A 24,480-nucleotide genomic window follows, 5' to 3' on the forward strand; every position below is an offset into this window, starting at 1 on the left:
CATGATAGATTTGCATAACAATAACGTCGACTCACCAGCAGTTATAACTGACATGTTATGGGGCATAAAATAGTCCATATTTAGAATAAAGAAACTTCTATACATTTTCATTTTTAGTTTAGTTTAAATTTTTGTGAATACAAAAAAAATGAAATAGTAAACATTCTTTTACACAGTGATAAATAAATACCAAGAAAAGAAAGTATACCTGTAATATGTGTGAATGTGTGTGTGCGTGTGTGTTTTAGTGTTCAACAAAGAGACCAGAAAATAACTGGATAAATAACTTAAAATGTTATTTTAGAGTTACATTTTATGCCAACATGGGTGTGTGCTATATGTAACACAATGCAGCACTTTATATTCATGCCATAACGTATTGTTTAATTTTTAAATTTTATTTACATAAATATGGACATTAAACTTTTGTCAGGAAGTTACATAACTCCAAAACGTGCTGAATATATACAGTGAAGAAAACTAGATGTAAAATACTTTGATTTTCCCGCATCACATAATCACATTTATAATCACCGTCTATTTTGAGTCTTAACCTCAGATTCCTTGTAACGTCTCAGTCTGGGCTGCAGCTCCGTGACGACGATGCCGCCTGGAGGAGCCTGGTGCTCGCGTCTCCATGGAAGCACTCAGTTAGTTTGCGACATGTATTCGCCATTTTGCAGCTTCGGTGTGTGAAGTAACGGGGTGGGAGGGGGGCTCTTCTCGAGGTGAATACCTCTGTAGCTTCCAAACATTCAACACTCCAGACGTCAGCTAAAACAGCCAGGGAAATGTCTGCACTTAGAGAACTGTAGCGTCCGCAGTATGTCATGGAAATTTGGACGACGAAATATCACACAGGGTCGCCCAGCGTTGCCGAAGAGGACCGGGAGAAAATGCAAGGTCTGTTTTCTTGCTGTTTTTCTAACTTTGCTAGCCCAGCCACACAGAGCATACAACGGCGGAAAAAAATAGCGGAGCAGCGAGTTAGCTTAGCACCATTTCAGTGGTGTTGTAGTAAGCTAAGATTCTCTGTAGCTTCGCTAATTAGGCTGCTTAGCGGTAACGTGTGATCAACGTTTAATTGTAAGTCAATTGAAGGCATTACTTTGTAGCAAATAACAGGCTAAAGCTCCAATCGACACACTTCCAAAGCCTAACTAGTTATTTAAAAAAGCAGAAATAATGTAACATACAAACGTAAAGGTTGTCGTAACCATTTTTGTGGTAACTACGTTTCCAAGAGCCACAAGTGGTTGTGTTCCTTCGCCCTTATCTACCGTATCATGGTGATCGATCTGGAGCACTAGGAGACTCTCGCTAAAAACATACACCGTTATGTTGCTCTGCCTTGCTAAATATTTTAATGCGGTGTTACAGGCACCGCTAAGCCCTTTCTTGACTGTTAATTCTCTATATTCTCTATATTTTGCATTCACAGCTTGACAAACGGGACTGTGGTTTTTCCATCATCAACCACTCAGGATGAAAGCACCAAGTAAAGAGGAGGAGCATTACTGTCCTTGCAGGATTGTGTTTGCTTCCTTGGATTCTAAAATTTGACCAAATCCACCAAAAGAGTACCAATAATGATACCTGGATTGATCACCCAGGAGTTACAGGAGCAGCTTCTGGATGTGAAGAATTACCAGAATCGCACAAATGGGGTGGAGGAGCTCAAACACATCCTCTCAGAAGTGGACATTAAGTCAGTCCCTTCTGCTGGCATTGAGGCGTTTATAAATTTTCTCCCGCGACTTCTCGACGATAGTAATTTTAAGGTGTTTTCTGGCACCTTGCAAGTTTTAAACTTGTTAATTCGGAAGCTAGATACAGCTGTAGACAAATATTTCAAACATATAGTCTTAGTCGCCCTAAAGGCTTTAGGGGATACTCGCACTGTCACCAGGAATGAATACCTGAATGTGTTTCGACAGCTGATGAAAACTATTCCACCCCAGCAAGTATTGGATCTTGTAATTGGCCACTTGAAACACAAGAATTCCAGGGTTCGGGAAGATGTCCTTAACATCATTATGGCAGCTATGCTCACTCATCCTAGGAAAGATTTCAGCATCCCCAAGCTTTGCTTTGAGGTTGCGCCATACCTGGCAGACAGCAAAAGGAGGGTCCGACATGCCGCCCTCGAGCTGTTTGCTGTTTTTGACCATTGCCTTGATGCACGGAGAAAGCCGTCTCTCATGGAAGCTGTTGACATGGTTGAACTGAATGAGGATGCAGAAGGTCTGATGGCAGCTGTACAGGCAAGACGAGCAAGGCACATACTTCCAAAACTCTCCTCGGAAGGTATAGTGGAGTACGGCTTGGTGGTGCCCAAATCGGGCCAGCGGTGCTCACCACAGTATGGTTCTGGAGCTGATTTAGACTGGGTGTTGAATGGAGGGCGGATAAGTAGTGCCAGGAGCCACAGAACAGAACCAGACTGTGACAGATTATATGGCTATGGCAGCTTAGGCTCCCTCACCGATGACCTTCCACTTCAAAGGAGGATTGTCAGCGCGGGCAAAGGAAAGAACAAACTACCCTGGGAGATGTCGAGCTTCTCGTCCACTGAGAATGACCAACAGCAATGCAGTACACCCAACGGAAAGTGCACTGAACAGGTGGAGCTCATCAACACTGGGGATAATCTCAATAATCTTTTATGATAATTATGCCATTTGGATAACTTGCAATGATTTAGCATCTGTTTTTAAATACCTGTTTGCTTTTTCTCTCTCACCATGTCAAAATAAGACATAGTTTAGAGGAATTATCTGATTTATCGCCAGTTAATTTTCCCCAATAACAGATGATTTTGACTCATATTAATGAAGCAAATTTCAGTTTTGCACATTAGGGCATGATTGCTCATCTGTTGACTGCCTAAACAAAGGAATATTTTTAATATTTTCCTTTAAACTACTGAGTATCAAAGCAGTTCATGTTGATTTCTCCCCCAATGAGCCAGTAACTGCAGTCACTACATGAAAGGAGTGGTTATTTTTGTCCTTGTTGTCTGTCTTATTTTACTCATGCTTAGCTTGCAGATAACATAAATGTTTGCATTATCAGAAACCAGTATTTTTTTAGTGAGATGAGTGATAACTAGAGGCAGCCTTCCAAAGATTTATAAGACATTTTAGAGGTGGCTTTTTCTTCAGAGACAGTTTTGAGGACAAAGCCTAAATATAGATATAGCTCTCATGATGCAGTATGTGATAAAGAGCAGCAGCAGAAAGGGTTTTGCTTCTGTGTGTCATTTTGTACGTTTTTTTTAATACATCCTTGCACACGTCTTCTTTTAGAACTGCCTTAACACCCCCCCCCCCCCCTTTTTTTTTTTTTGTTTTTTTGCTCTTTGAAGAAAATAATGTTTTCCAAGACTTGGAGTATGAAAATAGACTAAGATCGGTGAATTAATTTGGCTCTTAGTTCTTTATAACCACGGATAAATGGATAGACTCTCACTGGTACTATTCCTGTAGGAAATACAGTAGATGACTCATTTTTCCTGTATAGTGACACCATTGCTGCAAGGATGAGCGCCCAGTTTCAAGTACAAGTCTTGCGACAGTAGCTCTCAACCTGTTTGAAGGAAGGAAAGGAGAACATGTCATTTGTAACCTAACAAACTACAAGAACTTATTAAGCCATTACCAGCTTTATTTTAATAATCCCCTGGCTTTTTCTAAAATTAGTTATCAATTGACTGTGTTTTGTTCTGGGAACTAATATCCAGCTCAGAGCCTGTATTCGAGAAACCTTGCGTTTACAGCAGTGTCTGTTTCCCAGCAACCCCATTACCAGATAGCGCAGTTACTGAAGTGATCGTGAAACATAATTGGTAATAACACAGAGTTATGCTTGCAAAACATGGCCTATTGCCTGCTCCACTGTTGATTGCAATCATGCCAAGTGCTCTGCTATGAGTGCTGATCAGATTATAGGCAGCGGAACTAATTTCAGCCTCACTGTTTTATCTGAGTGGTTGAAATACAAAAAAAACACACAAAAAACAAAGCAGTCTTTATTCATCTTTCTAAGGTTGCGTTGTGACCTTAAAACTTAAATGTGAACAGTGGACATCATACACCAAATTAAACTTTAGAGTAGCAGAAAGACCGTAAGCAGGATGTTTCCAGCTGACTAAATATCTCCTGCGTCCCTTTGTTGAGTGAATGACATTACATTGAGGTCCCCGTTATAGTTAGCCTTTGGACAAGGTTCATCATTTTTGTAATTTTTTTTCCCTCTCCAACCCACCACAGTGTATTTGAAATGAAGCAATCAAGTTGGCAGTGTAGACTTCATCCTTTAGGAATTACAAACATTTTTTTCCACAGTCATTTTAGCAGGATCAGAAATAACTGGACAGACTATAGTTATAAAAGGTTTAGCATGTCAGTGTCTGCTCAAAGCTTGGAACCTATGGACATCACTAAATGCTTTTCTCTGCAGGAGGAAAGCATTTAGTGATCTAGTGTGTGTCTGTGTTTTTGATGGAGTTATTTTTCAATTTCACACAAGGAAAAGCACAATGTGAAGTGGCAGAGTATGTGCGAGTCTCATAATTGGCCTAGAATTGCTAGAACTGTCAACTGTGGCTGAAAAAAGATGTGCTGAACTGTGAATGCTTCCCTGTTGAAACCCCAGAGATGATTATCAGACAGCAGCACTTGTTTTTATGACACTTGTTTTACCTTTTATACTTAATGTTTACCATTTAAAGAAATAATTGTACATTCTTTCACAGGGGTCAAATGGGGACACTCTTTCTTTGTCCAGGAAGCCAGAAACCTACATACCCAGTTTTAGTAAGTACCAAAACTTTCTTCTCTTTATATAATCTGACTGCATACCAGTCAGATTATACAGGGAGTGCAGAATTATTAGGCAAGTTGTATTTTTGAGGAATAATGTTATTATTGAACAACAACCATGTTCTCAATGAACCCAAAAAACTCATTAATATCAAAGCTGAATGTTTTTGGAAGTAGTTTTTAGTTTGTTTTTAGTTTTAGCTATTTTAGGGGGATATCTGTGTGTGCAGGTGACTATTACTGTGCATAATTATTAGGCAACTTAACAAAAAACAAATATATACCCATTTCAATTACTTATTTTTACCAGTGAAACCAATATAACATCTCCACATTCACAAATATACATTTCTGACATTCAAAAACAAAACAAAAACAAATCAGCGACCAATATAGCCACCTTTCTTTGCAAGGACACTCAAAAGCCTGCCATCCATGGATTCTGTCAGTGTTTTGATCTGTTCACCATCAACATTGCGTGCAGCAGCAACCACAGCCTCCCAGACACTGTTCAGAGAGGTGTACTGTTTTCCCTCCTTGTAAATCTCACATTTGATGATGGACCACAGGTTCTCAATGGGGTTCAGATCAGGTGAACAAGGAGGCCATGTCATTAGTTCTTCTTCTTTTATACCCTTTCTTGCCAGCCACGCTGTGGAGTACTTGGACGCGTGTGATGGAGCATTGTCCTGCATGAAAATCATGTTTTCTTGAAGGATGCAGACTTCTTCCTGTACCACTGCTTGAAGAAGGTGTCTTCCAGAAACTGGCAGTAGGACTGGGAGTTGAGCTTGACTCCATCCTCAACCCGAAAAGGCCCCACAAGCTCATCTTTGATGATACCAGCCCAAACCAGTACGTCACCTCCACCTTGCTGGCGTCTGAGTGGCACTGGAGCTCTCTGCCCTTTACCAATCCAGCCACGGGCCCATCCATCTGGCCCATCAAGACTCACTCTCATTTCATCAGTCCATAAAACCTTAGAAAAACCAGTCTTGAGATATTTCTTGGCCCAGTCTTGACGTTTCAGCTTGTGTGTCTTGTTCAGTGGTGGTCGTCTTTCAGCCTTTCTTACCTTGGCCATGTCTCTGAGTATTGCACACCTTGTGCTTTTGGGCACTCCAGTGATGTTGCAGCTCTGAAATATGGCCAAACTGGTGGCAAGTGGCATCTTGGCAGCTGCACGCTTGACTTTTCTCAGTTCATGGGCAGTTATTTGGCGCCTTGGTTTTTCCACACGCTTCTTGCGACCCTGTTGACTATTTTGAATGAAACGCTTGATTGTTCGATGATCACGCTTCAGAAGCTTTGCAATTTTGAGACTGCTGCATCCCTCTGCAAGATATCTCACTATTTTTGACTTTTCTGAGCCTGTCAAGTCCTTCTTTTGACCCATTTTGCCAAAGGAAAGGACGTTGCCTAATAATTATGCACACCTGATATAGGGTGTTGATGTCATTAGACCACACCCCTTCTCATTACAGAGATGCACATCACCGAATATGCTTAATTGGTAGTAGGCTTTCGAGCCTATACAGCTTGGAGTAAGACAACATGCATGAAGAGGATGATGTGGACAAAATACTCATTTGCCTAATAATTCTGCACTCCCTGTATAAAATGAAAGCGTGTCGACATGACCAACACTTCTGCCAGATCCCAACAGAGACTGGAACAAAATGTCATGCTAATTCACTGTTGGTTAGTACGGCTATTGGTTGGTACAGCAGTCCCACAGAAAGGGGCATCGACAGCAGCTGTTCATTTAGTTTAAAAGCAGTTACTGACACTGAAAGAGAATGAAGGACCTGTGCTGTATTTTGAGCTGAAGCTTGGTTGGAACGTATCAAACTTACTTCAGCGGGTTAAAGGTAGCATGATAATTTTCAGGATGGACGCGGGCAGTAAAAATAGCAGCATCAAAGTTATTGTGGCTTGCTTTATTGTTGATTAAAGAGATTAGACTCATTTCCAATACTGCTGCACCATGTTTTTGTAAGGTAGGGACATGCTAGTGGTAATCCTAAAAAAAGGTAACAAGTTTGGACATGTGCCTGAAATATTGAAATGTAGTGACCTCTTTAACACCCAATACAAGTCAATAGTGTGTTTAGCTAAAACTTCCCACTCTTGCGTAACGTCACTGTGTAAATGTGCAGTTTCTATGGCAGCTGGTGCGGCTTACCTTTGCTCACAGGTGAGAGTGGAATCAAGCCGCAACTCTCCAGTCCAGAGTTTACCAGCTGAATGGAAAACACATTTATCAGTGATTTTTTTTTTTTTCCATTCCCTTTTTTTAACTTGCTTTTCATGTTTGTTTGTTTTCTGAGCTGTTCAGAAACTAAAACATCTTAGCTAAAGGATCGAATTCTCAAATTTTAAAAAAAACTTTATAGGACTTTGTTGATAAACCTTTTCATAATAGGCATTATTAGGGTTTTTTATTGCTGTCATTTTAGTAACTACTTTTTAGCGTTTCTGTTTTTAGTGAAAATGTGGAAATATACTTTGTGTCTAGGTTCAACGGAGCCCCGAAAACCCCAGGCCTCCCGAAGGAGGGAGTCTCCTGCGCATCTCAGGAGAAGTGGAAGCCTCAACTTAGAACCTGATATCTTTAAAACCACAAACTTCTCTGACCCAGATGTTGGTATGGAGTTATTTCAAAAATATTTTTACATTTAAAGTTCTTTTTATTGATTTATTTTGAATAAAATTTGAGTAAAATCTTGAAAGTACACTTAAAGTGGCATTAACCATTTAGTGTCCTTATACAGTTTTTCATGGGTCTGATGAGTGAATGTAATGTCTGACAGTGGCACCCAAAGGACGTCTGCTCTCGAGGAACCCCAGCGTTGAGCGAACATTTTCCCTCCCCTCAAACCCTACTACATCCAGCTCCTTTCTTCTTCCCTCATACCCACTGGCTACGCTCCCAGGGGGCATGCTTACCCCAACCCCATCCCGCCGTCATGCAGACTCCTCCCTCTCTATGTCCAACACCTGGCCTAACAAGAAGGACAACAGCCCCCAACAGCGAGAAACCAGCCCCTGGAGAGAGACAGCGAGTGCTGCAAAAGGTAATCTAGTTGGAAAAAAGAGACTTCATTTCATATGTGTTTGTTTGTGATGCTGAAAATTTTTTTATTTATTTTTTACCTTTGTGGGGGGGTTTTCGGGTTACTATCCTGTCCCAGATGACTTCTCTAGCAGACGCTCTCCCAGACCTCTTTGTGCCTCCCTCATGAATTCTTCCACGTCATCATTCAGACGGGCACTGAGCAGTCCCAGAGGTACCTTCTCCGTCTCACCAGTAATCCCTCCAACAGAGCACATCCATTCCATTAATGGCCAGAGATCCAATGCCTCAGGAAGCCCTCTGAATCAGCAGTTAGAAAAGACCCTTAATGTGGACCCTGGTGGCCTCAGTGGTGTGGATGATCTTCAAGAAGATGATCCTCTGGACATGCAGGAGGTCAGCACAATTCTCTATTTTATATACTGGATGTTGTTTATAATCAGCCATCAAGAAGGGCCCTGCATGAACAGGCAGTTGAAGTAAAATGAAAAATCAAGCCTCTATGAGTTCCTATTAGCTTTGTAACTTGTCCACAGATGCTCAACTCCCTGCGCTCACTACGCAACAGCGCTGCCAAGAAGCGGGCCAAAGCGAGCCTTAGTAGTCCAGATCCAGACAGTCCTGACTCAGCTGTGAAGGTGGACTTGGGTCTAGACTCGCTGTCAAACACTTCTCCAGTGCTTACCAGCTCGACTAGTGAAAGTGGACTTTCTAGTCTGAGCTCAGTTGCAAACTCCAGCTTTAATGGCATGAAAAGGTAAAATATCCAGATTTTCTGCATTTGGCATGTATTGCTTATGATGTTGCCTCACATTTTCATGTAGTTTGACTGTGTTGGTCTGAAATTATGTTAATACACAAGATAAAAGTCACCTCCATATACTGCAAATACATACATAATTTAAAAAAAAAGACAGTGGGACAGGGGTATAAAGTGGGAAGTATATTTGAAGCATCGGTTTTAACTGTTAGCCACATACTTATTCTTGGTGAACCCTTCTACTATAATCAAAATACCAACAAGGGAGCAGAATTAATTAAAAAAATGTATTTTACTTCATTTTTAAAATTTACAACGGAAAATAGAGCAAATACAACAAAAAAGCCATTAGTTATAGAGTGAAATCCAGAGACAAAAAAGTAACCGGTAAGATGTGAAGTGATCTTTTATATTAAATGTAACAGGGAGATGTTTGTTTATTAATAAAGATGACCTTGTGTTGGGATATGGGATATGTTGCCTGTTGTGTTTAATCATGTTGACAGTTTTAAGAAGCTCTGACTTTGTAGTCTTTAGGTGTTCTCTGATGATGTGTTGAATGGTAGGCAGTTTCTCATGATCACTTCTCACTTGTCACAACTGTCACCAGCCCTGGAAACTCTGCCTCTGCAGGAATGAAACCTCGCATTGCAAGAGTGCCTTCTGCAAAACTGAGGTCTTCTGTGTCCTCGGACTTCAGCAGCCTTCAAGGTAGTAAAGGAGAGAAAGGTTTTTCCCAGTTGATGCATTGCCGTGTGTCTTTTTTATATTATTTTATTTATTTACATTTTTGTTTTCTGTTTTTTCCCAAGTGTTGTCCCAGGGAGATGAATTCTCATCTAAGGTGGGTGTGGTTGGACAGAGAGTTACGTACTCCAATGGCATAATCAAAACTGCCGAAGAGAAAACGGTACCATCCCCTCCATTGGTCAGACCAGCTTTTCACGAATCTTTAAAAGCTCAGAAGCATCCCAAAGGTCAGCTAGCATCGATGAGAACAGAGTGCTATATTGGATATACCTTCTAATAGCATTTTGTGTGCTTAAATAATTAAATCTCATTATTTATCTCTTTTGATGTTCAGGATCCCATAGTCACAGCAGCAGTAGGAAATCACCAGGCACAGACATGTCTGAAGGAGTAGTTGGCAGAGGTAAGTATGTCTATGAAGGTTCTCAGTCATCCAGGTCATCGTAGTCAAAGGAGCTTGCAAAAAAAGGCGTCTGGACTTCTTTAAGTTACTTGAAGACGTTTCACCTCTCATCCGAGAAGCTTCTTCAGTTCTAAGGTCAAATGGTGGAGAGTCCCAGATATAAACCTAGTGGGAGTTTCCCCCCACAGAGGGACAAAAGGACCCCCTGATGATCCTCTAATCGCCTGAGCCAAGGTGTAAAACTGGGTGTGGGTCACAATCAGCCAGAGTATCGGGTGAGTTTAACACCCACTCACATCCTGGGCCATCTGATCTCAGGAATTCGCATGATAAGGTGGGGCCAGGTTTCACAATGAACTCATCCGAAACTCTGGCTGATTGGGACCCACACCCAGTTTTACACCTTGGCTCAGGCGATTAGAGGATCATCAGGGGGTCCTTTTGTCCCCCTGTGGGGGGAAACTCCCACTAGGTTATATCTGGGACTCTCCACCATTTGACCTTAGAACTGAAGAAGCTTCTCGGATGAGAGGTGAAACGTCTTCAAGTAACTTAAAGAAGTCCAGACGCTTTTCTTTGCAAGCTCCTTTGACTTGGCAGAGGTAAGTTTCAGATCTGTAAAGGATACAAGTTATCATTTGATTGTCCAGGCTTTTGCTGTGTTACTAAGCTGATGTAGCTCAGTGCTGCTCTTGGTTTTTTTTTTTTTTTTTTTTTTTTTTTTTAAATAAAGGACTCAACAACATATCTTTTATTTCTCCCATCCGTTTTTTTTTTAAACTACACGTTTTCAACTAGCTATAAATTACAGCTGCTTTCTGGATGTATTTTTAAATAAAGCTTATAAATATAAACTTGCTTGTTCCTGCATGATCACAGTTAAACCGCTAAAAGATTAGTCATCTTATTCCCTCATGCTTATTAGGCATGCTTGGCACTGCAGTGTCCTCCAGCCATCCAGGAGTTCTCTTGCCACTTGAGCACTTATCGTTCAAACCCCCCACTGATCCCTCAGTGGGCATCCACAGCAACGCTGTGTCTGGCAGTCACCAAGACAGTGATATCATCCCACGTCCAGAAGAGGTTAAGGTTAGTCACACTCTGTTCAGCGGTGGATGAAGAGTGTTGCTATATATTACTGTGATGTTTAAATAGTAAATACTGATGCCATGTTTATATTGAATATACGATATAACATATGGCATCATTTACTTTGGGATTAATAAAGTATTCTTATTCTGATAATGTCAATGTTTTTTGTGCGTGTGTGTTTTGACTCTCTGCTTAATACACCCCTAATTAATTGTCAGAAGAGAGACAAAACACATTTTAAGTTAAAATGTTAATTTCAAATTAAACAAAAACTATATATCTATATTGTATATAAAAAAAAAAAAAAAAAAAAAAAAAGATAATATCAGAATCAACCATATGTAGTGAAAACTTGGTATTGACACAGCTCCGTAGTTCATAATCTCAAGCTTCCGGTTAGCAGAATCTGACCCTGTGTGTGCTTTTGTTTTGTTTTCTGGTTGCGCAGGAGAGGATAAAAAATGCAAGATTTGGCCGGGATAAGAACAGGCTGGATCAACAAGATGGCCCGATAAGTCAAGGGCAGTATTCAACAGATCAGATTCGCTACCGTGTCAGGAAGATGCTGTCTGATTCACCAACAGAGGAAAATGGAGCATTAGTCATTAAAGGCAAGAGAAAGTTTTTGAAACTTATAAATCTCTGCTTTTTTATTTAAAAAAAATAAAAAGCACATTTCTCACAATAAGACCTTTTTTTTATTTTTTATTTTTTTTGGCTTAACATTTATCCCTCATCATAAATGCCTTTTATTTTGTATTTAACAAATGTGATGCATTTTTGTGACAGAAGATAGATTTAATTTTAACCTTTAATTTCTTTAAAATAAATAAATGTTATGGTTAAAAAAATCCATCTTTGCAGATAGCTTTAAGTATTTTATAACTATCTCATATAGCACTTTTCTTTATTAATCTATACACGTCAGCTTTGTGTCCGCTGCACCCTTGGGCATACTGAACTCACAAAACAACATAACTGTTTTGCACAATGGCCTAAGGAGTAAACAGCATGTGTTAGTGTTAATTTGCTCCACAGTCCGATCATCCCATCACATCCCCCTGTGGGATTTCAGATGACTGATGGCGCATCCCCAACAGGGCAAGGGGAGCAGAGAAGGTTAATGTGCAGCTGTTAGGGTGGAGGTATCCACCCAATGTAATGCAAAATGTGTGGCTCAACCACACAAAGCTCAGTGGAGCATGCCGGGAATTTCTTATTACCAACATAAAGAGATCTTTAAACATTGACATAAAACAACATAATTAAAGTGGACGGATGGCAGTTAAAGAGCTAAAACATCGTTGACTCATAAAGTTTGCCAACTGTACTGTTTTACCTTAGACCTGCAGTACAGACTCGTGCAGTCTGTTTTTACAAGTGCAAAATGTCTCACTTGCCTCTCTTCCACTCTTCATTGTTTCCTGCCCACACACAGCAGAGTTTCTCCATCAAAAACTCCTGGTGGGGAAAAATTATGATGATGATAAATGAGTGTCTTCAAGTGCCCACTCACAGTTAGCTCTAATTTAAACCAGCATCTTCTGTTTTCTCACATTGGATGATGACGGATCATTGTGGAGGCCACACACGCTTGCGCGCACACACACACAAATTTCATAGCATGTAGAAGCCCAGGCATGTGCACAACAAAGTGTTTTGTTGAAAGTGTGAGTTATCTATAGACCTGTCACAGTATGAATCACAATAATGATATTATTACTTTAATGCACAAATTGGGAAAAGAACTAAAAACAATAACATGCATGTAGCACTTTTAACTCACTAGTGCTGTTGTTGTTGTTGTTGTTGTTGTTGTTGTTGTTGTTGTTTTTTAAATGACATTAAGAAGTTTTCCCAGGATTCATTTTATTCTCAGTCCAGAAGAGAGCGCTCTCTCAAAGCTAGTGTACGAGGGGTACTACTTGTTCTCTCACACGAGGGACACACTTAACTAGTTTAGATGTTTTTAATAATAAAGAAGAAAAAAAGCCTTTTGCTCAGCAGTGCTGCTTTCAACCACTAATGTAGGTGGTAAGTTTCCTGTGTGCCTGAATTACAGAAGCCTGTCACTTTAACAGATTTGTTATGTTATATTTTGCATGTGTAAAAAGTTCAAATTTTTGTGTCTGGTGATTCAAACGTTATTCTTCTCTGTTGCAGATCTGCATATGAACGGCAGCACAGTGACATCTAAAGCAGACCCTGTCTCTGATGAGTCTCTTGTCACCAGTCCTGACACTCCCCAAGGACCCCAAAGCCCAATTAAGTGCTTCACTCCACCCCACCAGCCCAGCCCCCCTACAGTTCCACCCAACCCTAAAAATGTGTCCCGTCTTAGGAGGGCACCTAGCCTGAGCAGAACCCGTCCTTCACTGTCCCACAGTTCAGGTGAGTTGATCTTAAAAACCTTTTACTACATGCTGCATAATCTTTGTTGCACACAGAAAGTTATTGTCCCTGTTTAACGACACTCAGTAACATTATAATGATACAAACCATTGCTATAACAGGCCTTTGTTTATAGAAAATGTTGGAACATTAATTAATTAAACCTCTGGGACCATCAGAGAATGGGTGAATAAGATGTTTGCTCTGGGTAATGTGCTTCAATACTTTGTTTTGACAACCTGCTGTTAATGCACCGACACACACACACACACACACACACACACACACACACACACACACACACACACAGAGCGCTTGTTTTCAGCCTGATTGAGATGTAACATGAGACTGAATCTGTGTGTTGTGTGGTGTTTAATGGGCCATTTAGATGAGCTGTCCCCTGGCAGTTTGGGGCACAGGAAAAATCTCTCAGATCCTGCAGAGCTGTGTCCGTTTTCCAAACCCGAGCTGGCGCTGGTGCAAAGCTTCAATCTGCTGAACTCTGAAGACTGGTGAGAAATAATCAATCCATCATCCTTAAGCATCTCTTTCAATGTGGACCACAGAGTAAAATTATTACCCTTTGTGCGTTGTTATTTTCGAATGTAGGGAGAAGAAGATTGAAGGACTGACATTCCTGCGCTCTCTTGCACACTATCACTCAGATACACTTCAGGCTCGGCTTCATGATGTTTGCCTATCTCTCATTCAAGAGGTAATATCATTTTTTAATAACAATCCCACTTAATTTTCGGAATCTATGCATGGCGGTGTTTGACTCTGCTGTTCCAGTTTTGCAATTCTATTTAATTTCTCTGTGTCTTAATAGTTTTGCTTCATAATTATATATAGTCTCAGCTATAATTGCTTGACATTTTGCTAAATTCCCATTGTAGATTTTTTTTTTTTTGGTCAAATAGATATCTTGAATATGTAATCAGTGCTCATTTACTCTTCTTATACCTTAAGCACTAATATTGTTAATCTTATTTAGGTGAAGAACCTGCGGTCGGGTGTGTCCAGGGTTGCCGTGTGTACCCTGGGTGACCTGTACACACACCTTCAGCGAGCGATGGACCAGGAGCTAGAGGGGACAGTTAAAGCTTTACTGCAGAAGGCTGGGGAGAGTAATGCCTTCATTAGGCAGGATGTAGATGCAGCACTGGATTGCATGGTGCAGCACTGCACCCCTACTCGAAGCATCAATGCTTTACTTACTGGAGGACTCAGGTTAGATTACACACAGGACAGCTCTTTGTTGTTTGTTTGCTTCTTCTCTGTTTGGATCACTACATAATTTAAGCTTTGATTGCTGAATTGATTTCCTCCTCTGCTGATAGTCACCTTAATGCAGTAGTGAGGAAATGTATGGCTCAACATCTGGCTAATTTGGTTGAGAAGGTTGGTGCTGCACGTCTCCTTTCTGGGGCTAAAGATCTCACTGACAGAATTTTACCTGCCGTGGTCAAACTCGCACAAGACTCCTCACAAGAAGTTAGGTATGTAAAAAAACAACAAAAAAACTTTCATATTAATTCATTTAATTTTTGTGTTTTAACTTCTTTACAACTTGTTCATATTTGCTTGAACGGTGAGATTATATTTTTATGTATTGCCAATGAAAAGCATTCAGCAATAACAGATAACAGTCAGAAAATGTCAAATTTGAGACATTTTAAAAGTCTTTAGACCATCAAAAGGATATAGTACAATCCAAATCTACTTTTGGTTTTGCTGGAATTGATTTGTTATTGTTGACACTATTTCTTTTGGTGTCACTGTACTGTAATTACCTTGCATTTCATTAAAATATGTTTAGAAATGCTTTTCTGTTGCTTTTGGACTGCAAATCCAAAGTGCCACTTTAACAAATGAGATAATATTACACCTTCTCCCCTCAAAGGTACTTTGGCCGTCGAATGCTGCTGTCCCTGTCTTCCCACCCAGAATTTGAAAAGATCCTGGAGAAATACATCCCTACGAAAGACCTGCAGACTGTCAGAGACACCATCTTCACTCTAAAGACAAAGGTACTGTTTCTTTCTGTTTATGTTTACAGGAAAATTGGTATTTTGGCTGGAAGTTAAATATAGGCATCTAACTCTGAGATTGTTGGGGGGGGTTAGGGTCTTGGTGAGATGCCTCAAGATACTCAGTCAGCCCGAGGCAGACGTTCCCTCCCGGGCAGCGGTACAGTCAGAGCCTCATCGCTCAACAGAGAGCCACTCAACCAGACCAACAGGTGGGTGTAGATATCAACCAATGCACCAGAGTAGCCCATTAAGGAAAATTTATTTTTCACAAATGTGTAATACATATGGAAAACACGTGAATTGTGATGCATTTTATATACAGGGAGTCTCACAGCCATTACAGCTGTAGATCTCAGACACAGAGTTTTGCAGACAAGACTGAGTACATCAAGCAGATCTCGGATCTGCTGGCTTCAAAGGACTTCAGAGAGAGGATCAAAGGCATCGACCAGCTAGTGGCTGACTGCCAAAACAACCCAAACATGGTTATCAACAGTATATTCCCGGTTAGTAATTTATTTATTTTTTTTCTCCAAATCAATTTAGCATGTCTTTATGTACATTGTGGTCTTTTCATTATAATGACAAAGTGTTTATCCTTCACTTTCTGATCTCCCTAATTCTAGGTGTTTGATGCCTTCAGAGCCAGGCTGCAGGAGTCCAACAGCAAGGTCAACTTGTATGCCCTGGAGTCTTTACAGAAAATCATCCACTTGTTAAAGGACAAGCTGTCCCAAGTGGTCAACATCCTGGTCCCAGCAATCGTGGACAATCACCTCAACTCAAAGAGCAATGCCATCTGCTCTGCTGCTATTGGAGCTATTAATGCACTCATCTTAAATATAGGTACTTACTTTGAGCATTAAAATAGAGGAGAAAGTTTTGGTTAAAAAAATTGCTTTAATTTGACTTCCATTTTTTTGCCTGCTACAGACAACATACTTCTCCTTCAGCCTTTTTGCGCCAAGGCTCAGTTTTTAAGCGGGAAGGCAAAGGTGAACCTTATCGAAAAGGTCGCAGGTATGTCTGGTGTCCTAGTTCGGCACTGTAATCAGCTTCTGCTTTGATGTATCTAAATGCAGTGTATTGCTTCTTATCTTCTATATTTAGATCTTGTGACAGAGCTCTACCCTCGTAAGCCCCAGATGGTCGAGCAGAAAGTGCTGCCCTTGCTCTGGCACCTCTTGGGCACCTCTACCCACAGCGGCACCATTCATGGCCGGGGCGGCAGCGTAAGGGGTGCTACCGCCAACCTGTGCCAAGCCCTTTATGCCCAGATGGGGCCAAGCCTGAGCGAGTGTGCCGCCTCCCAGCCTGCCAATGTCCATGAAAGTCTAAATGATATCCTGAGGACCTTATCGTAAGGTAAAGCAGGCTCCAAACAGAACCAAATGTCGAAAGAGGGACAGCATTAAAACTGATCTTACTTGAAGATGTTGCATTATCATTTCTTATAGTGCCTGCACTTTTATATAAACATAGAGAAAGTCCTTAAGAAGTTGGAGCTCTTATTCTTATCTCAGTGAGATTCCGTCTGGTACAGAAGCATGGATGGCTGTAACATAATGGCATCAGGTCTTTCACATGTCCAACCTGCTCTCTTTGCACTTTGAAAGTAGCTCATTGTCGTTGTTTTGTTTTTGTTTTTCCATAAACTCTACATGTACTGTAGACCAGCGGTCTCCAACCTGTTTTGCGCCACGGACCGGTTTATGCCCGACAATATTTTCACGGACCGGCCTTTAAGGTGTCGCGGATAAATACAACAAAATAAAACTAGTACCGGTACCGAAAAAAAGAGAATTTATTCATAACACACGTGAAAAGACCCAGGAAAACCGAGTTAACGATAAAAACGATAACAAAATAACGCTGAAAACCGATAAAAACCCTGAAAACCAAACATTTCACACCTGAGCCTCAACTCTCGCGGCCCGGTACCAAACGACTCACGGACCGGTACCGGTCCGAGGCCCGGGGGTTGGGGACCGCTGCTGTAGACAAATCAGAGACACTATTGCAGAATGTAAAATTAAAATGCACAAAAAGAAGAGGAAGAACACAGGGACCTGAAAGTTGTATATTTTTGCTGTTTCATCAGATGTGATGTGATATTTTTAAAATATCTTTATGTAGTTGGAGATTTTTGAACTGAGATTAACAAGCATAGTACAAAAATACTTTTGTACAGCTCAAATGTGTATTTGCACAGTATTAGCTTATTCTATATGTTTGCTGTATGACGGTACAGTTATAATTTATCTCTTGTGTAATGGTTTAAAAGTCATATATAATGTGCTGAGTTGGTACTATGTCTCTTTTTGCATGACCAAAATTTACTGGCAGATCAAAACTGTTGATTTATGTGTACGTGGACTTGTAGAGGAAGGTTGGTCTCGAACTCTGAGAAGGGAAAAATTTTACCTCTTCATTTGCCTGAGAAATAGTCACAGCCCAGGTCTGATATTGTCTCAGTATAGTGCCAGTCTTCAAGTAGCCTTTTAACTCATCTATTGTTAAATTATAACTGAACTTGTTTGTGAACAAGAGCAAGAAGATATATGAATAAACTGTTTTATTTCTGTAAAACCAACTTCAGCGTGCGTCATTCAAAGACTGAAAATGGGGTGGAAGGATTAACTCGCTAATCACAAACATGGATCATTTTAAAAATTGAAAGATGACTTCTGTCCATTAAACACACATTATTAATCTTAGGTAATCTAATATAGCTTTATTAATAGGCGGAGTTACTGGAAACACAAGCTTCAGGTGTTCTTTTTTAATTCCTTATGCTTCATTCATGACATTCTTAGTAAAAGCTAACCATAACTAGCCTTCTGATGACTACACTTCATTTGTAAAAAACAAAACAAATGTCTGGCTGTGAAGAATCCTTGAAAGAGGACTGATCAAAGGCTTGAAAAGAGGTAGGCTTAGCACACGATTTTGGGGGGAAAAAAACAAAAAAGGGGGGAGCGTTGCTTCAAAAATGCTCTCATGTTTAACAGTGAACACTAATATCTCTGTAATTCTATGGTCATGATTAAACATGACATCCAAAGTACACTCTTGGGTTTGTAATTTAATAAAACACAAATCATAATCACCGAACCTTTATATCAAAGTAGCTGCCATTTTGAAATAGCACTGTTTAGAAATGTATGCTAGCTGCAAAACACTACGCATGTGCGGTCCTTGTAAGACTGAACAAGCTACTGTTTGACCTTCATTTAATGGTACGTGATTTTCTAGCATTTCAGCAGCAGGGTGAACTAGCTTGTGCTTGGAGGGATGCTGCTACTGTTGTTTTACGGTAATTTTATTTTTTTTAAAGAAAAAAGAAAACCTAAAGGTAATCCTGTCCAATACAGCAACTAAACTGCACATAATTCAAACTTGATATCAGCAATATACACAGAAAATAAACATTTAGTTTTCCACGTCCAGTGTTTTCCAATAGCAAACCTTTAGCAAAGATATAAAAATGAGGGAGTGCTTTCAGAATAAGAGCAAAACTCCCTTTAAACTTCAGAGCTAGCCACAGTGGTGCTGTCAAAAGGGCCGAATGCGTTTGCTACTTGAATGTGCAGATTCCTTACCTTTGCTTATGGATGCATACAGTTAGATGGAATATGTCACAGATTAGGCATATACATACAACAAAAGAAACAGTATAAATATTTCGAAGTCTCGTTAAATGTGCTTTTTGGCATGAAAAAAAACAGAGCCAATGAGTTCACTCACCTGGATTGACTTCTTTCTTAAAATTATGTAACTAAAAACTAAAGCCAAGGGAAAGTTAACATACAGGATATTCTCACAGATTCCTGATCAGTTAACCATCAAGTTCCTTTTGTGTTATGAATGAGAGCGGTTCATGATTTTGACAGTGTTCAGTTAATGCTCTGCTGCTCTCGAGTCCTTGCTTTGTTCCCTCAGCTTCACTGACCAAATGGAAAAAACGAGCCCCTCCTCCCGTTGATCTTTCCATCCTGTTACTAAGGCAGCTGGATCGATTCCACGTTAGACGAGTGTGTGGTTGCCATCCCGAACACCTCATTCTGTCAGGGACCAGATGTCTTGGGCAGGTCCTGATTCTCAGCCAAGTGGAGCTTTTGTCTGAACGTGCACACATTAAGGATTCACCACAGAAGGACTGAAAACACATTCAAATCCAGCATCCGCTCCTGGACTGTCGGGGCAATTCCCATAAACAAATATGCATTTGAGCTAAGAAAAGGATACATTGAGGTGCTGAGCTCTTCAAGCTGCAGAAACAAAGGAGCAAACAGGAGAGAGGGTTATTGAAAACAAAGCCAAAAATAGAAAGTGAAGCGCTAGTACCTGGCAGTAATCTCACTGTGGGATCATGTTACATAACAGCCTGTGCATTTCAGATCAATATTTGAGTTACGCTCTCATCATCGACTGCAGTGTTTCCAGAAGCAAACGTTAAGCTTCGATACAAAGTAAAGTTGCTTCATAGCCCATCTGCTCTGAGGCCCAATTATCCACTCTGGCTTCAGCTAGAAGCCAGAGTATTCCTGGCAGCAGTGTCTGTAAATGAGTTGAAGGGTTTTTCTCACCTCAGTCACAGAGCACTGCAGCTTCCCGCAGTGAGCATAGCGTGGGTAACTACAGTAGGAGCCACACAACAAACTAACAATAGAAACTGTCAAGACATCCTTAGATGGCACATCACTGTACGAGAGCTTTTTTTTTCCCTTTTTAAACGAGCCAACAGTTCAGCAAAACTGAATTTCATGTGGAAAATTATAGTAACAGGATTTAAATTCATTGGTTTGTCCAAATAAAAAAAATTCACATTTTCCTTCAGTCTATAGTACCGTTTATCAAAAGGTTTTTGTTTGTTTGAGATGCCCAATTGTGGAGATATTAGCTCTACAAACCTTCCCTTTCGTCACAGCCTTCTCATGTGGGGGGGGAAAAAAAAAAACAAAAAGCATCTGAATGTCTCCCTCCAGAAATCATATCGCTCAAAAAAAAAGAAAAACACACTATAAAATGTACAGCCACCTAACATTACAGCTCAACTAAGGAGTACAAGCCTTGACACCATTTTATGGAGCTTTATGGTGAGATTTGAAACCCAGTTATTATCATCAGGTTAAGTCTTTCTGTTCCCAAGCACAGCCAAACAGTTATCAACATACACATAACTAAGTTTCTTACCAAAGCACAATTGGAAATCCTAACATCCATCAGCATGTCCACAGGAAAAATAGATACTAACCAATGAAAACAGGAGCCTCTGAGGAAATATGTAAATAAATGTAAATGAAGGAGTAAGAAAGTATCTTCCCAGGTGTGCCTGGGAAAAGACAAACTTAACTCTGTGAATACTGGGAGTTAAATCACACTTCAGGATAACATAAAATAGTGCCATTCACATCCTGTGGGCGTCGGCTCTGCCAGCTGATTGGTCTGTACACCTGACCCGATGAGGAAAAATCAAACGGGACAATGTTAGACTAGTTAGGTAACACAGATTAATGCAAGTCTATTAGCAGGAACCACAGCTGTTGCGTGGAAGACTTGTGTAATCTCCATTCACTCCAGTGGACCTTGTTTTGGGTTTTTTTTAAAGGGTAAGAAGGTAAAAAAGTAGTCTGTATGTTATCAGCACACAATGAAACTGCTTGAAGGGTTTTATGATCCAGTGAATTCTGAAACCTGGCATGACCCCGAATTAACGGCTCTGGCCAACTAGCCAACCCAGTGAGATCACATTCTGTACAGGCACAAGATGGTGCTACATGTGCTCTAAAACCTTTAAACACTTATTTCTTAAATCCAGCTCTACAGATGGTGTTAAATCTATAGCGGTTTTTCAGAGTAGAGCTCCGTGATGTAAACTAGCCTTAATACCTGTACATGTGGTGTTTCATGTCCACTTTAAAAAGCTGCTGCCACTGGGATTCATGCTTACGTTGCAGAGCAGGTGTTCCAGGTTGTGGTCGGAGGCACATTTCCTCTGGTCCTCGGAAAGCTCCTCCACATGGCTGTCAAGGCTGAAGTGCAGTCGTGCCAGCTTTTCCTGCATCTCCCGCACGTGTTCGAGCTGCTCAAAGGAGCATACTTTACCTGGAAATCAGACAGGTTAAACCAGACCTGAATCTGATGGCGCAGTGTGTCTTGTCTTGTGATTACATCAAAGTCAAAAGTATTTCCATGGCAGCAGAGGCGTTAAAAAATAGCACAGCGTGTATTTGATTTCAGCCTGATTCATGTAACACAGCCACTTTTCACTCGCCTTTATTTTCAGCCAGTAACAGAATACTCTCCTGGGGGGGGGGCATCTTATCAGGTTACCTTACCAAAAGCTTGCAGTTTGCCTGAGTGGAAGTCATTGAGGAGGTTGAGTAGGCCTCCCTCCATCTCTCTCACATCTGAGACATCTGTGAGGAAGGAGTGCTGCAGGGGGGACGACTGGATTACTTTACTGGGCCCTGCTGGCTGGGGGGCCCTGGGCTTCTCCCTGTGGGGTCTGACAGGAAAAACAACAAGATAACATTGCAACTATTTATTTTTGTTAACATATGACAACATTTAAAAAACAAGCAAAACAAAAACAACACCCGGACGAACCAAATCTGTATCCTGCTGTATCATCAAATGCAGGTGAAACACAGCGTTGTCTTAGTGAGTTATTTTATTGCTGGTCTTGGAGGAAAACCTGATGCATTAAACCATTTCTTTCTTATTTTGACTGTGAAACACCATTATCCCTGAACATACACATGCTGTCTGCCCCACAAAGCGGTGCAGTCCTGGTAGGTCATTAAGACACAAACCTGGTGATCTTTGGTGGAGCAACGACCGCTGCGAACACGTCTTTGGGCTGTCCCGGTGCGCCTATGGACCTTTTATACTTGCCCCTGTTCTTGGGGGAGGGAGGCTGCGGCAGGCCGAGGGAGAAGGTGGCACTTTTGCTGGCAGGCAGGACGGAGAGCTTGCGGGGGTTGATGGGCGGTGGAGGCGGTTGGGGGAGGGACACTTTTGGGCTTCGCTTCTTGCGCTTGTCTTCCATTGTTATTTACTTAGTTCTATTAGGAGAAGCTCCCTGAGGTGCAGCCTGGCTGGTGTGCAGGAAGTCCTGAAACGACAACGGTAGGAAGTTTGAAAAGCAGCAGCCTGTGGAGGATTGTCATTGTGCCAAAATTAGTGCTGCAGCCCAGAATGCTCCCCTCTGCATGTTTAGGGAAGCTTTAACTGGCTTAACAGCATCCCCAGGTGATTACAGTAAAATCCAAAACAAACAGTTCCTCCACTATTTATAATTTGATAAGAAATATATAGGCACATATTTCCTGTATAGGATTTATTCGATAGATAATTAATGGTTTTGCTTCCTTGGTGTTTAAAAAAAAAAAAAAGGTGAAACTGGAGACTTTGAAGATATTGAAAGTGGAATAAGGTTAGGAAAATATGTGTGAACTAAACTGGATGGCGTACATTTTTTAACTAAACCTAACTAACTAAACTAAGCCTGCGTGAGTGATGAAGAAATCAAGGAACGCACTTTAACAAGGAAATGTACTCTATTGCACCAAGAGCCTATAAAACAATACGCTATCATCCGAAATAAACATAACTTTTATACAAAAGGCTCAATGAAAGTCTGTGTTCTCCATTCTTGTGGCGCGTTATGGACTAACACTGTGCGATAAAGACATTAAAGGCCATTAGAATTTAATGCGTCAGTCAATACATGCATTCAGTCTAAATATTTTATGAATTATGATTTTTACAGAGGCGCATTAGCATTAAAAGACACGAGCTCGTGTCGGTTTTCAGCGTCGTGAAACTGTTACAGCAGTGTCCGTGTTTGTCGTTGCTTAGTTACATTTTATGGTGGTCTTGCCTTGGATTTATCGCGCTCTCTCATTACAATGAATGCAATCTCTGTTGTGACAGCAGTTATCTGGTGAACACTGCGCCAGCCTCTGTTCAAAGTAGGAGCCAAAGATGGCCACTACGGTAATACACAATGGCAACTTTCTGCGCTGAAATTCTGCTTTTAGCGGGAGAATTATTCTCCCGAGTAAAGAACAATTAAGCGGACTGCGGGTCGCTGCGCCACCGGGTTCAGTTCCGTGAAAGGATACGCGTAAAGGGAACGCATCATCTGCTGATGACACAAATAAGACTTACCGAATCAATTACGCACCAGAGAGCAACGCCGACAGGGCGCCGGCTCGCATTTCTCCTCCTAGGATTTAAAAGTCCACTTCATATGAATCCTGATGTTAAAAAGAAATGTAATACAGTGGAACGATCCGTACAGCCCCGGTGTTTTTACCGATGAAAGGTAAAGAGCGTCGATGCCGCGCTTGGCTCGTGCGGAGCTCAGCTGTCGTTTTTATTCCTTCTTAAAGGGCCAGTCCACCCGGCCGTGCGCCACGGGGGGAGGAGCGACTGTTCACGCAGGTTACTGACTGGCAGGATGCTGCTGTGCACCGCCTGAGGATGGCTCTTTGTAAACATCCTACTTACTGCTCCATTAAGGCTCCGAGGGTGCTACAGAACAAGGCCACACGGGGACGCCAGTGTTCATCTTTTGCTAACACCACTGACGTGTTGCAGTGTCAGTATATGCAGGATGTAAGCAAGGAATTTCCACGCTTTTTTGACTTTCCCTGTGGCCATGGGCGTGGGGTTTTGATGGATGGGATGGGAGTTTGATCCGTTGGGGGAGGGGGGATTTTGTGCTTTTTTTTTCTCCTCAGTTTACAGATGAGGAGAATTTTTAGCCTTTGTATGAAAAGTATTATTATTTCTTTCCCAACGGATGTTAAACACAACAAGAATTTGTGAAGATAGCTTGTCCACACACCTCACTTTCATTTTAGATGCAAACTAGCAACATGACTGAGAAAAAAAAAAGCTTATAAGTTGACCTGAATTTCAGGCAGAAGTAATGTCCTTATGCTGGACCTTTTTTCTTGTTGTCACTCCAAGCTGCCTGTGTGTGCAGAACCAGAGGAAAGGATGCAGGATGTGGTATGCGTCTGTTTGTTAACAAAAAGATTCGGTTGTTGTATGAATGCAATGCAATGTTTCTCTTACTGCTCAGTAAATTAAACTGACAATGCCACAAAATAGGGAAATGTGGGATCTTGCAACAG

The 24,480-nt window shown here is 41.1% G+C and overlaps 2 protein-coding genes across 4 annotated transcripts; one reads left to right on the top strand and one right to left on the bottom strand.

The window, feature by feature from the left end:
* The first annotated feature begins 596 nt into the window (after positions 1 to 596).
* On the top strand, positions 597 to 18,205 carry togaram1 (TOG array regulator of axonemal microtubules 1). The gene is made up of 23 exons (XM_080870603.1): positions 597 to 903; positions 1,442 to 2,624; positions 4,757 to 4,817; positions 7,342 to 7,470; positions 7,637 to 7,900; positions 8,018 to 8,295; positions 8,436 to 8,656; positions 9,270 to 9,370; positions 9,472 to 9,636; positions 9,744 to 9,812; positions 10,738 to 10,901; positions 11,353 to 11,515; positions 13,068 to 13,295; positions 13,684 to 13,807; positions 13,905 to 14,010; positions 14,290 to 14,525; positions 14,636 to 14,794; positions 15,199 to 15,325; positions 15,422 to 15,537; positions 15,651 to 15,834; positions 15,955 to 16,174; positions 16,262 to 16,348; positions 16,439 to 18,205. Exons 2-23 carry the CDS (start codon positions 1,590 to 1,592, stop codon positions 16,690 to 16,692), a joined length of 4,491 nt encoding a protein of 1,496 aa, XP_080726729.1. The 5' UTR covers positions 597 to 903; positions 1,442 to 1,589; the 3' UTR covers positions 16,693 to 18,205.
* ccdc28b (coiled-coil domain containing 28B) lies at positions 18,096 to 23,790 on the bottom strand. 3 transcript variants are annotated; one of them, XM_080870607.1, is made up of 6 exons: positions 23,507 to 23,790; positions 22,147 to 22,448; positions 21,670 to 21,839; positions 21,221 to 21,436; positions 19,577 to 19,599; positions 18,096 to 19,450 (listed from the first exon to the last, which is right to left on the bottom strand). In XM_080870607.1, the coding sequence occupies exons 2-4, from the start codon at positions 22,380 to 22,382 to the stop codon at positions 21,237 to 21,239; spliced, it is 606 nt and encodes a 201-aa protein (XP_080726733.1). In that variant the 5' UTR covers positions 22,383 to 22,448; positions 23,507 to 23,790; the 3' UTR covers positions 18,096 to 19,450; positions 19,577 to 19,599; positions 21,221 to 21,236. The 3 variants fall into 3 exon arrangements, with proteins under 3 accessions (XP_080726733.1, XP_080726732.1, XP_080726731.1); XM_080870606.1 differs by having other exon boundaries at positions 21,282 to 21,436; positions 23,523 to 23,778; XM_080870605.1 differs by having other exon boundaries at positions 21,282 to 21,436; positions 23,507 to 23,776.
* Positions 23,791 to 24,480: the final 690 nt, after the last annotated feature.

The sequence above is a fragment of the Rhamphochromis sp. 'chilingali' genome (assembly GCF_963969265.1).
Source record: "Rhamphochromis sp. 'chilingali' genome assembly, chromosome: 21".
Classification (NCBI taxonomy): domain Eukaryota; kingdom Metazoa; phylum Chordata; class Actinopteri; order Cichliformes; family Cichlidae; genus Rhamphochromis; species Rhamphochromis sp. 'chilingali'.

Coding starts and splice junctions, on each gene's coding strand:
- togaram1 (XM_080870603.1), top strand. CDS start 1,590: ATGATACCTGGATTGATCACCCAGGAGTTACAGGAGCAGCTTCTGGAT. Junction 7,901..8,017: donor GACAGCGAGTGCTGCAAAAG/GTAATCTAGTTG, acceptor ATCCTGTCCCAG/ATGACTTCTCTAGCAGACGC. Junction 15,326..15,421: donor TCTTCACTCTAAAGACAAAG/GTACTGTTTCTT, acceptor GGGGGGGGTTAG/GGTCTTGGTGAGATGCCTCA.
- ccdc28b (XM_080870606.1), bottom strand. CDS start 22,382: ATGGAAGACAAGCGCAAGAAGCGAAGCCCAAAAGTGTCCCTCCCCCAA. Junction 19,600..21,281: donor TGGAACACCTGCTCTGCAAC/GTAAGCATGAAT, acceptor TTGTTTCTGCAG/CTTGAAGAGCTCAGCACCTC. Junction 19,451..19,576: donor GAAGAGCTCAGCACCTCAAT/GTATCCTTTTCT, acceptor GTGCACGTTCAG/ACAAAAGCTCCACTTGGCTG.